The sequence below is a fragment of the Pan paniscus genome, chromosome 4 (assembly GCF_029289425.2).
Source record: "Pan paniscus chromosome 4, NHGRI_mPanPan1-v2.0_pri, whole genome shotgun sequence".
NCBI classification, from domain to species: domain Eukaryota; kingdom Metazoa; phylum Chordata; class Mammalia; order Primates; family Hominidae; genus Pan; species Pan paniscus.
This window is the reverse complement of record NC_073253.2, coordinates 176343657-176356856: the sequence shown is the minus strand read 5'-3', so window position 1 is coordinate 176356856 and position 13200 is coordinate 176343657. Positions and strand designations below refer to the sequence as shown.

Here is a 13200-nt window from a genome sequence, read left to right as displayed (position 1 = left end):
AGTCATATCTGTCTGTTATGGGGAGTAATATCATCCTCTCCCTTTCAGGATACTAATAACAGTTTAACAGGCTGGGTGAACACAGCCTGCGATGCTGAAATTATCATCATCCTCTCCCCCTCTTCCTCCCCTGGCTCTTAGGATGCCCATCTCAGCGGAGCGAGCCACCCCCCGCGAGGCGGGGACTGAGTCAGCCCCTGTTCCCCCCCTGGCTCTTAGGATCCGTATCGCGAGGGGGGGAGGCACCCCCCGCGCGGCGGGGACTGAGAGCCAGCCCCTCTTCCCCCCATGGCTCTTAGGACCCCCATCGCTGTGGGGGGGAGGCACCCCCCGCGCGGCGGGGACTGGGAGACAACCCCTCTTCCCTGCCTGGCTCTTAGGACCCCCATCGCAGGGTAGCAAGGCACGCCCCGCGAGGCGGGGACTGAGAGTCAGCCCTTCTTCCCCCGCCTGGCTCTTAGGAACCCCATCGCAGTGGGGGGATGCACCCCTGGCGAGGCGCGGACTTAGAGCCAGCCGCTCTTCCCCCCCTGGCTCTTGGGACCCCCATCGCAGGGGGGGAGGCACCCCCTCGTGGCAGGGACTGAGAGCCAGCCCCTCTTCCCTCCATTTCTCTTAGGACCCCCATCGCAGGGGGGGAGGCAACCCCCGCGAGGCGGGGACTGAGAGGCAGCCGCTCTTTCCCCCCTGGCTCTTAGGACCCCCATCGCAGGGAGGGGAGGCACCCCCCGCGAGGCGGTGACTGAGAGCCAGCCCTTCTTCCTCGCCCAACTCTGAGGATCCCCATCACACGGGGGAGGCACACCCCGCGAGGCGGGGACTGAGAGCCAGTCCCTCTTCCCCCACTGGCTTATGACCCCCATCGAGGATTCTAAGATCCTTAGGACTGACCTGGAGGGCTGTGGGTATTAGGTGTCCAAGAAGAAAACTCAGATCTGCCGACGACCGCAGGTAGCTTACTTGGGATTTACTATTCGACAGGTGTCCGAAAGCAGCCCGGGATCCGAAAGAAAGCAGGTCATTTGCAATCTTCCGGAGCCTAAGGGCAGAAGGCTGGTGAGAGAATTCCTAGGAGCTGTGGGGTTTTGTAGACTGCGGAGCCCAACTTTGCAGTATTAGCCACGCCTTTGTATGACGTCACAAAGGGGGCGGGGACCGGCAACATTTGGAATGGGGATTCCAACAACAGCAAGTCTTTCATGACTTAAAGGAAAAACTTCTGAAAGCCCCAGCCCAGGGGCTAGCGGATCTCACAAAGCCTTTTCCACTGTATGCGTCAGAGAAAAGATGGCAGCTGGACTTTAAACCCAAACTGTGGGGCCCTGGCTGAGGCCGGTGGCCTACCTCTCTAAACAGCTAGACAGGGTTTCTAAAGGATGGCCCCCCTGTTTGAGGGCCTTGGCAGCAACTGCCCTGCTAGTACAAGAAGCAAATCAGCTGACTCTTGGGTAAAACCAGAACATAAAGGCCCCCCAAGCTGTGGTGACTGAAAGCCAGCCCCTCTTCCCCTCCTGGCTCTTAGGAACCCCATCGCAGGAAGGGGAGGCACTCCCCGCGAGGCGGGGACTGAGAGCCAGCCCCTCTTCCCCCACTGGCTCTTAGGACCCCCGTCGCAGGGGGAGGAGGCACCCCCAGCGAGGCGGGGTCTCAGAGCCAGCCCCTCTTCCCCCACTGGCCCTTAGGACCCCCATCGCAGTGGGGGGAGGCACCCCAGCGAGGCATGGTCTCAGAGCCAGCCCCTCTTCCCCCACTGGCCTTTAGGACCCCCGTCGCAGGGAGAGGAGGCACCCCCCACGAGGCGGGGACTGAGAGCCAGCCCCTCTAAGCCTTCTGGCTCTGAGGACCCCCATCGCGGGGGGGGAGGCACCCCCCGCGAGGCGGGTACAGAGAGCCAGCCCCTCTTCTGCTCCTGGCTCTAAGGACCCCCATCACAGGGGGGGGAGGCACCCCCCGCGAGGCGGGTACAGAGAGCCAGCCCCTCTTCCCCCACTGGCCCTTAGGAACCCCATCGCAGGGGGGGAGGCACCCCCCGCGAGGCGGGGTCTCAGAGCCAGCCCCTCTTCCCCCACTGGCCCTTAGGACCCCCATCGCAGGGGGGTAGGCACCCCCCGCGAGGCGGGGTCTCAGAGCCAGCCCCTCTTCCCCCACTGGCCCTTAGGACCCCCATCGAAGGGGGGGGAGGCACCCCCCGCGAGGCGGGGTCTCAGAGCCAGCCCCTCTTCCCCCACTGGCTCTTAGGAACCCCTTCGCAGGGGGGGGAGGCACCCCCCGCGAGGCGGGGTCTCAGAGCCAGCCCCTCTTCCCCCACTGGCTCTTAGGAACCCCATCGCAGGGGGGGGAGGCACCCCCCGCGAGGCGGGGTCTCAGAGCCAGCCCCTCTTCCCCCACTGGCTCTTAGGACCCCCATCGCAGTGGGGGGAGGCACCCCCGCGAGGCGGGGACTGAGAGCCAGCCCCTCTTCCCCCGCTGGCTCTGAGGATCCTCCGTGGACTCACAGCCTCTTTACCATATTGTGACTAATATCATCTCCCCCTCTGGAGATTACGAACTCTTTCACAGACGGGTGTACACCCTCGGTGTACAGAGGGTGTACACCCGTCTGTATTGGGAGTAATATCATCCTCTTCCTCCCTGAATATGAAGAACAGTATCACAGGGGTGTTTCTACTCCCTGCGATATCGCGTGTCATATCCTCCTCTCCCACGTTGCAATTAGAAGGAATATCAGTGGGGGCGTGTCCACCTGTAGGGAAAAGAAAGAGAGATCAGACTGTCACTGTGTCCATGTAGAAAGGAAAGACCTAAGAGACTCCATTTTGAAAAAGACCTGTCCTTTAAACAATTGCTTTGCTGAGATGTTGTTAATTTGTAGCTTTGCCCTAGCCGCTTGGCCCCAGCCACTTTGACCCAACCTGGAGCTCACAAAAACATGTGTTGTATAAAATCAAAGTTCAAGGGATGCAGGGCTGTGCAGGACGTGCCTTGTTAACGAAATGTTTACCAGCAGTATACTTGGTAAAAGTCATCGCCATTCTCTAGTCTCAATAAACCGGGGACACAATGCACTGTGGAAAGCCGCAGGGACCTCTGCCCTTGAAAGCAGGGTATTGTCCAAGCTCTCTCCCCATCTGATAGTCTGAAATATAGCCTCATGGGATGAGAAAGACCTGACTGTCCCCCAGCCCGACACCCGTAATGGGTCTGTGCTGAGGTGGATTAGTAAAAGAGGAAAGCCTCTTGCAGCTGAGATGGAGGAAGGCCACTGTCTCCTGCTTGCCCCTGGGAACTGAATGTCTCGGTGTAAAACCCGATTGTACATTCGTTCAACTCTGAGATACGAGAAAAGCTGCCCTGTGGCGGGAGGCGAGACATGTTTGCAGTAACACTGCCTTGTTCTTCTTTACTCCACTGAGATGTTTGGGTGCAGAGAAACAAATCTGGCTTACGTGCACGTCCAGTCATAGTACCTTCCCTTGAACCTAATTATGACATAGATTCTTTTGCTCACATGTCTTCTGCTGACTCTCTCCTTATCATCACCCTGCTCTCCTACTACATTCCTTTCTGCTAAAATCATGAAAATCATAATCAATAACAACTGAGGGAACTCAGAGGCTGGTGCCGGTGCAGGTCCTTGGTGTGCTGAGCGCCGGTCCCCTGGACCCACTGTTGTATCTTTACACTTTCTCTCTGTGTCTTATTTCTTTTCTCAGTCTCTCGTCCCACCCAACTAGAAATACTCACAGGTGTGGAGGGGCAGTCCACCACTTCATCCACCTTCTGTCATATTGAAAGTAACATCATCTTCTTCCCTCCAGGATCGTGGGAATAATATCCCTGGGGGGTTTCCACTTTCTGCCATGTATGTAGTCATATCACCCCCTCCGCCGTGGAATATCATTAAGGAACATCTCACACGGGGCTGTATACTTCCTCCGATATTGGGAGTGACATCAACCTCTCGGTCTCTGAATATGAGGAAGAAAATCACAGGGCGGGTGTACACCTCGTGCTCTACGATGGGGAGTCATATCTGTCTGTTATGGGGAGTAATATCATCCTCTCCCTTTCAGGATACTAATAACAGTTTAACAGGCTGGGTGAACACAGCCTGCGATGCTGAAATTATTATCATCCTCTCCCCCTCTTCCTCCCCTGGCTCTTAGGATGCCCATGTCAGCGGAGCGAGCCACCCCCCGCGAGGCGGGGACTGAGCCAGTCCCTGTTCTCCCCCTGGCTCTTAGGATCCATATCGCGAGGTGGGGAGGCACTCCCCGCGAGGCGGGGACTGAGAGCCAGCCCCTCTTCCCCCACTGGCTCTTAGGACCCCCATCGCAAGTGGGGGAGGCACCCCCCGCGAGGTGTTGACTGAGAGCCAGCTCCTCTTCCCCTCCTGGCTCTTAGGACACTCATCACAGGAAGGAGAGGCACGCCCAGCGAGGTGGGGACTGAGAGCCAGCCCCTCTTCCCCAGCTGGCTCTTAGGATCCCCATCGCAGGGGGTGAAGCACCCCCCACGGGGCAGGGACTGAGAGTCAGCCCTTTTTCCCCCCCTGGCTCTTAGGAACCCCATCGCAGTGGGGGGATGCACCCCTCGTGAGACGTGGACTTAGAACCAGCTGCTCTTCCCCCCCTGGCTCTTGGGCCCCCCCTCGCAGGGGGAGCGGCACCCTAGTTGAAATAGAATTAGTTTTTAAGGGCATGGCTAAGGCAAAATTAGAAATATATATATATCAGGCTGGGTGTGGTGGCCTACACATGTAATCCCAGCACTTTGGGAGGCTGAGGCATGAGGATCACTTGAGCCGAGGAGTTTGAGACCAGCCTAGGCAACATAGCAAGACCCCACGCTTACAGAAAATTTAAAAAAAAATTAGTCAGGCATGGTGACACATGCCTGTGGTCCCGGCTTCTTGGGAGGCTGAGATGGGAGGATCACTTGAGCCCAGGAGGTTGAGGCTGCAGTAAGCCATGTTTGTGCCACTGCACTCCAACCTGAGTGACAGAGAACCCCATCTCAACAAAATAAATAAATAAAAAGAAAAGAAATATATATAGGAATGGGAATTAGAACTCTCAAGTATAGAGCCACCCACTATGCCTACCCTTAAGCAAAACTGCCCCACCAATTCAAAATACCCAGAGACATGTCCATTTTCATGATCTTCTATGGACATATACGAGACTTATGAAATATTCATTGCAGCATTATTTGCAATAGCCAAGCTGTGAGAACAAGTTAAATGTCCACTAACAGAAAAAGGGATAAAGCAAATGTGGTATATGTAGAAAATGGAATATTATTCAGACTTAAAAAGGAAACCTTGCCATATGCAAAAACATGGATGAACCTTGATGACTTTATGCTACGTGAAATAAACTAGTCACAGAAAGACAAATAATGCATGATTCCACTTGTGTCAGGTAATTAAAATAGTCAACCCCACAGAAAGAGTGTAGAATGGTGGATGCCAGGGGCTATGAAGACAGGGAAATGGGAAGCTGCTATTCAAGGGGTATAAAGCTTCAGTTATAAAGAGTGAAACGTTCCAGAGATCTGCTGCACATCCTCATGCCTATAGTTAGCAATACCGTATTGTACACTTAAAAAATTGTTAAGAGGGTAGATCTCATGTTAGATGTTCTTACTACAATAAAAAAAGAAAAAGATACTGATGCACAAGAATAACTAAATTTTCTTCCCTCCCTTACCAAAAAGATTCCCCACAGGAGAAGGCAGAAAACTAATCCATTATTAAAGTGAAGAGAGGAGAGAGGAGCCAAGATGGCTAAATAGGAACAGCTCCAGTCTACAGCTCCCAGCGTGCGAGACACAGAAGACAGGCGATTTCTCCATTTCCATCTAAGGTACCGGGTTCATCTCACTAGGGAGTGCCAGACAGTGGGCGCAGGTCAGTGGGTGCGTGCACCATCCACGAGCTGAAGCAGGGCGAGGCATTGCCTCCCTTGGGAAGCGCAGGGGGTCAGGAAGTTCCCTTTCCTAGTCAAAGAAAGGGGTGACAGAGGGCACCTGGAAGATCGGGTCACTCCCACCCGAATACTGTGCTTTTCCGACGGGCTTAAAAAACGGCGCACCAGGAGATTGTGTCCCACACCTGGCTCGGAGGGTCCCACGCCCACGGAGTCTCGCTGATTGCTAGCACAGCAGTCTGAGATCAAACTGCAAGGCGGCAGCGAGGCTGGGGGACGGGCGTCCGCCATTGCCCAGGCTTGCTTAGGTAAACAAAGCAGCCAGGAAGCTCCAACTGGGTGGAGCCCACCACAGCTCAAGGAAGCGTGCCTGCCTTTATAGGCTCCACCTCTGGGGGCAGGGCACAGACACACAAAAAGACAGTAGTAACCTCTGCAGACTTAAGTGTCCGTGTCTGACAGCTTTGAAGAGAGCAGTGGTTCTCCCAGCACGCAGCTGGAGATCTGAGAACGGGCAGACTGCCTCCTCAAGTGGGTCCCTGACCCCTGACCCCCGAGCAGCCTAACTGGGAGGCACCCCCTAGCAGAGGCAGGCTGACACCTCACACGGCCGGGTACTCAAACAGACCTGCAGCTGAAGGTCCTGTTAGAAGGAAAACTAACAAACAGAAAGGACATCCACACCAAAAACCCATCTGTACATCACCATCATCAAAGACCAAAAGTAGATAAAAACCACAAAGATGGGGAAAAAACAGAGCAGGAAAACTGGAAACTAAAAAGCAGAGCGCCTCTCCTCCTCCAAAGGAACGCAGCTCCTCACCAGCAACGGAACAAAGCTGGATGGAGAATGACTTTGATGAGCTGAGAGAAGAAGGCTTCAGACGATCAAATTACTCCGAGCTACGGGAGGACATTCAAACCAAAGGCAAAGAAGTTGAAAACTTCGAAAAAAATTTAGAAGAATGTATAACTAGAATAACCAATACAGAGAAGTGCTTAAAAGAGCTGATGGAGCTGAAAACAAAGGCTCGAGAACTACGTGAAGAATGCAGAAGCCTCAGGAGCCGATGCGATCAACTGGAAGAAAGGGTATCAGCGATGGAAGATGAAATGAATGAAATGAAGCAAGAAGGGAAGTTTAGAGAAAAAAAGAATAAAAAGAAACAAACAAAGCCTCCAAGAAATATGGGACTATGTGAAAAGACCAAATCTACGTCTGATTGGTGTACCTGAAAGTGACGGGGAGAATGGAACCAAGTTGGAAAACACTCTGCAGGATATTATCCAGGAGAACTTCCCCAATCTAGAAAGGTAGGCCAACATTCAGATTCAGGAAATACAGAGAATGCCACAAAGATACTCCTCGAGAAGAGCAACTCCAAGACACATAATTGTCAGATTCACCAAAGTTGAAATGAAGGAAAAAATGTTAAGGGCAGCCAGAGAGAAAGGTCGGGTTACCCTCAAAGGGAAGCCCATCAGACTAACAGTGGATCTCTCGGCAGAAACTCTACAAGCCAGAAGAGAGTGGGGGCCAATATTCAACATTCTTAAAGAGAACAATTTTCAACCCAGAATTTCATATCCAGCCAAACTAAGCTTCATAAGTGAAGGAGAAATAAAATACTTTACAGACAAGCAAATGCTGAGAGATTTTGTCACCACCAGGCCTGCCCTAAAAGAGCTCCTGAAGGAAGCGCTAAACATGGAAAGAAACAACCGGTACCAGCCGCTGCAAAATCATGCCAAAATGTAAAGACCATCGAGACTAGGAAGAAACTGCCTCAACTAACGAGCAAAATCACCAGCTAACATCATAATGACAGGATCAAATTCACACATAACGATATTAACTTTAAATATAAATGGACTAAATGCTCCAATTAAAAGACACAGACTGGCAAATTGGATAAAGAGTCAAGACCCATCAGTGTGCTGTATTCAGGAAACCCATCTCACGTGCAGAGACACACATAGGCTCAAAATAAAGGGATGGAGGAAAATCTACCAGGCAAATGGAAAACAAAAAAAAGGCAGGGGTTGCAATCCTAGTCTCTGATAAAACAGACTTTCAACCAACAAAGATCAAAGGAGACAAAGAAGGCCATTACATAATGGTAAAGGGATCAATTCAACAAGAAGAGCTAACTATCCTAAATATATATGCACCCAATACAGGAGCACCCAGATTCATAAAGCAAGTCCTTAGTGACCTACAAAGAGACTTAGACTCCCACACAATAATAATGGGAGACTTTAACACCCCACTGTCAACATTAGACAGATCAATGAGACAGAAAGTCAACAAGGATACCCAGGAATTCAACTCAGCTCTGCACCAAGCAGACCTATTAGACATCTACAGAACTCTCCACCGCAAATCAACAGAATATACATTCTTTTCAGCACCACACCACACCTATTCCAAAATTGACCACATACTTGGAAGTAAAGCTCTCCTCAGCAAATGTAAAAGAACAGAAATTATAACAAACTATCTCTCAGACCACAGTACAATCAAACTAGAACTCAGGATTAAGAATCTCACTCAAAACCGCTCAACTACATGGAAACTGAACAACCTGCTCCTGAATGACTACTGGGTACATAACGAAATGAAGGCAGAAATAAAGATGTTCTTTGAAACCAACAAGAACAAAGACACAACATACCAGAATCTCTGGGACGCATTCAAAGCAGTGTGTAGAGGGAAATTTATAGCACTAAATGCCCACAAGAGAAAGCAGGAAAGGTCCAAAATTGACACCCTAACATCACAATTAAAAGAACTAGAAAAGCAAGAGCAAACACATTCAAAAGCTAGCAGAAGGCAAGAAATAACTAAAATCAGAGCAGAACTGAAGGAAATAGAGACACAAAAAACCCTTCAAAAAATTAATGAATCCAGGAGCTGGTTTTTTGAAAGGATCAACAAAATTGATAGACCGCTAGCAAGACTAATAAAGAAAAAAAGAGAGAAGAATCAAATAGACGCAATAAAAAATGATAAAGGGGATATCACCACCGATCCCACAGAAATACAAACTACCATCAGAGAATACTAAAAACACCTCTACGCAAATAAACTAGAAAATCTAGAAGAAATGGATAAATTCCTTGACACATACACCCTCCAAAGACTAAACCAGGAAGAAGTTGAATCTCTGAATAGACCAATAACAAGATCTGAAATTGTGGCAATAATCAATAGCTTACCAACCAAAAAGAGTCCAGGACCAGATAGATTCACAGCCGAATTCTACCAGAGGTACAAGGAGGAACTGGTACCATTCCTTCTGAAACTATTCCAATCAATAGAAAAAGAGGGAATCCTCCCTAACTCATTTTATGAGGCCAGCATCATCCTGATACCAAAGCCGGGCAGAGACACAACCAAAAAAGAGAATTTTAGACCAATGTCCTTGATGAACATTGATGCAAAAATCCTCAATAAAATACTGGCAAACCGAATCCAGCAGCACATCAAAAAGCTTATCCACCATGATCAAGTGGGCTTCATCCCTGGGATGCAAGGCTGGTTCAATATATGCAAATCAATACATGTAATCCAGCATATAAACAGAACCAAAGACAAAAACCACATGATTATCTCAATAGATGCAGAAAAGGCCTTTGACAAAATTCAACAACCCATCATGCTAAAAACTCTCAATAAATTAGGTATTGATGGGACGTATTTCAAAATAATAAGAGCTATCTATGACAAACCCACAGCCAATATCATACTGAATGGGCAAAAACTGGAAGCATTCCCTTTGAAAATGGGCACAAGACAGGGATGCCCTCTCTCACCACTCCTATTCAACATAGTGTTGGAAGTTCTGGCCAGGGCAATTAGGCAGGAGAAGGAAATAAAGGGTATTCAATTAGGAAAAGAGGAAGTCAAATTGTCCCTGTTTGCAGACAATATGATTGTATATCTAGAAAACCCCATCGTCTCAGCCCAAAATCTCCTTAAGCTGATAAGCAACTTCAGCAAAGTCTCAGGATACAAAATCAATGTACAAAAATCACAAGCATTCTTATACACCAACAACAGACAAACAGAGAGCCAAATCATGAGTGAACTCCCATTCACAACTGCTTCAAAGAGAATAAAATACCTAGGAATCCAACTTACAAGGGATGTGAAGGACCTCTTCAAGGAGAACTACAAACCACTGCTCAAGGAAATAAAAGAGGATACAAACAAATGGAAGAACATTCCATGCTCATGGGTAGGAAGAATCAATATCCTGAAAATGGCCATACTACCCAAGGTAATTTACAGATTCAATGCCATCCCCATCAAGCTACCAATGACTTTCTTCACAGAATTGGAAAAAACTACTTTAAAGTTCATATGGAACCAAAAAAGAGCCCACATCGCCAAGTCAATCCTAAGCCAAAAGAACAAAGCTGGAGGCATCACACTAGCTGACTTCAAACTATACTACAAGGCTACAGTAACCAAAACAGCATGGTACTGGTACCAAAACAGAGATATAGATCAATGGAACAGAACAGAGCCCTCAGAAATAACGCCACATATCTACAACTATCTGATCTTTGACAAACCTGAGAAAAACAAGCAGTGGGGAAAGTATTCCCTATTTAACAAATGGTGCTGGGAAAACTGGCTAGCCATATGTAGAAAGCTGAAACTGGATCCCTTCCTTACACCTTATACAAAAATCAATTCAAGATGGATTAAAGACTTAAACGTTCGACCTAAAACCATAAAAACCCTAGAAGAAAACCTAGGCATCACCATTCAGGACATAGGCATGGGCAAGGACTTCATGTCTAAAACACCAAAAGCAATGGCAACAAAAGCCAAAATTGACAGATGGGATCTAATTAAACTAAACCGCTTCTGCACAGCAAAAGAAACTACCATCAGAGTGAACAGGCAACCTACAAAATGGGAGACAATTTTCGCAACCTACTCATCTGACAAAGGGCTAATATCCAGAATCTACAATGAACTCAAACAAATTTACAAGAAAAAAACAAACAACCCCATCAAAAAGTGGGCGAAGGACATGAACAGACACTTCTCAAAAGAAGACATTTATGCAGCCAAAAAACACATGAAAAAATGCTCACCATCACTGGCCATCAGAGAAATGCAAATCAAAACCACAGTGAGATACTATCTCACACCAGTTAGAATGGCAATCATTAAAAAGTCAGGAAACAACAGGTGCTGGAGAGGATGTGGAGAAATAGGAACACTTTTACACTGTTGGCAGGACTGTAAACTAGTTCAACCATTGTGGAAATCAGTGTGGCGATTCCTCAGGGATCTAGAACTAGAAATACCATTTGACCCAGCCATCCTATTACTGGGTATATACCCTAAAGGACTGTAAATCATGCTGCTATAAAGACACATGCACACGTATGTTTATTGCGGCATTATTCACAATAGCAAAGACTTGGAACCAACCCAAATGTCCAACAATGATAGACTGGATTAAGAAAATGTGGCACATATACACCATGGAATACTATGTAGCCATAAAAAAGGATGAGTTCATGTCCTTTGTAGGGACATGGATGAAATTGGAGATCATCATTCTCAGTAAACTATTGCAAGAACAAAAAACCAAACACTGCATATTCTCACTCATAGGTGGGAATTGAACAATGAGAACACATGGACACAGGAAGGGGAACATCACACTCTGGGGACTGTTGTGGGTTGGGTGGGGGGAGAGGGATAGCATTGGGAGATATAACTAATGCTAGATGACGAGTTAGTGGGTGCAGCGCACCAGCATGGCACACGTATACATATGTAACTAACCTGCACAATGTGCACATGTACCCTAAAACTTAAAGTATAATAATAATAAATAAATAAATTTTTTAAAAACTCAAGAAAAAATAAAAAATAAAAAAATAAAGTGAAGAGAGTTATTTGTGTGAAAATGCTAAGCTAAAATTTTCTATGTATTTCATGCATTTTCTCATAGAAAGAGTATTAGACATAGTGTTTGGTGTAGAAGTGTTAACGATTAGCCTCTAAAGTTAACTATCATTTACACTATAATTTCTACAGGAAAATGCAATATGATTTCCAAACAACCAATTAGTAAAACTTCCAAGAATATACCTCATTAAGAATGGTCTTGTATGCCAAAGGAATGGCAGGAAGCTTAAATCATGGATGCAATTGTGCGAATCATTCCTGTTAACTATGGGGAAAAAAGGTACATAACAATAAAAGTAACCAAATTATACAAAACATACCTTATTACAGAGAGACTATCAAAGGCATGAAGATCTAATACATTAGAGAGATCAACTCTAAAAGGAAGAAAACTAACGTGAGCAGTTGGAAATTCTGTGAAATACATCCAATTAATCAAGAAAAAAAAACTCTGACTCTTAAAAAATTTTACACATAAAATTCATAGAAGTGGGCAAATGGTGTAACATTTGAATCACAGTTGAATCAAGATTGAAAATTATTTGGTTATTACTTCAATGAATTAGGTTTTTTTTAAACTTTCAATTATCTTTTCAATCCTGAAATTTATGAGCTTTTCAAATACATTTTTATAGCTAAAAAATCAGCTAAAGAACAGAAACTTTTCCAAGCAGCTTATTACTCAAAAGATGAAACAAAAGAAACGACAAATAGAATTAACAAATAGGTACATTCCAGATACCTCTGCAATTTTTGTATTTCTTTTATACCCCCTCCCTTGATATAACATGTAATATAAAAATGAGGAGTCAAATAACCAATGTACAAAATATTAAGTTACTCTAGGACCCTGATCTTCACGTGATTTGATTTCATTCATTCAGAGTGGGGCTGCATGTAGAAAGAAAATTCCCACCATCCGAATAGACATTATTTCTCTTATAATTATTTAATGATAATTAAACTCATTTAATTGAATCCAATGATTCAAATCAGGTGAGAATAAATAACATATCACAATTAGCATTAGGTTTGGTTTAAATATAAAAAAGCAAATTTATAAAGACTGGTGATTGAGTTATAATTTTAACATAAGCCCAGAAAACCACAGAGGACAGGCCTGGCGCGGTGGCTCATGCCTGCAATCCCAGTACTTTGGGAGGCCGAGGCGGGCGGATCACAAGGTCAAGATCAAGACCATCCTGGCCATGGACAACGTGGTGAAACCCTGTCTCTACCAAAAATACAAAAATTAGCTGGGTGTGGTGGCATGCACCTGTAGTCCCAGCTACTCGGGAGGCTGCAGCAGGAGAATCATTTGAACCCAGG

General features: G+C 46.9%; 1 protein-coding gene across 1 annotated transcript in view; it reads right to left on the bottom strand.

Annotated features, from left to right (window-relative positions):
- Window positions 1-12121: 12121 nt before the first annotated feature.
- LOC129392967 (zinc-regulated GTPase metalloprotein activator 1A-like) overlaps window positions 12122-13200 on the bottom strand; it is a 33636-nt gene continuing 32557 nt past the window's right edge. The window contains exon 10 of the mRNA XM_055112936.2: window positions 12122-12248. Coding sequence (XP_054968911.1) covers window positions 12137-12248 — 112 coding nt within the window. The 3' untranslated portion in view covers window positions 12122-12136. The remainder of the gene's footprint in view (window positions 12249-13200) is intronic.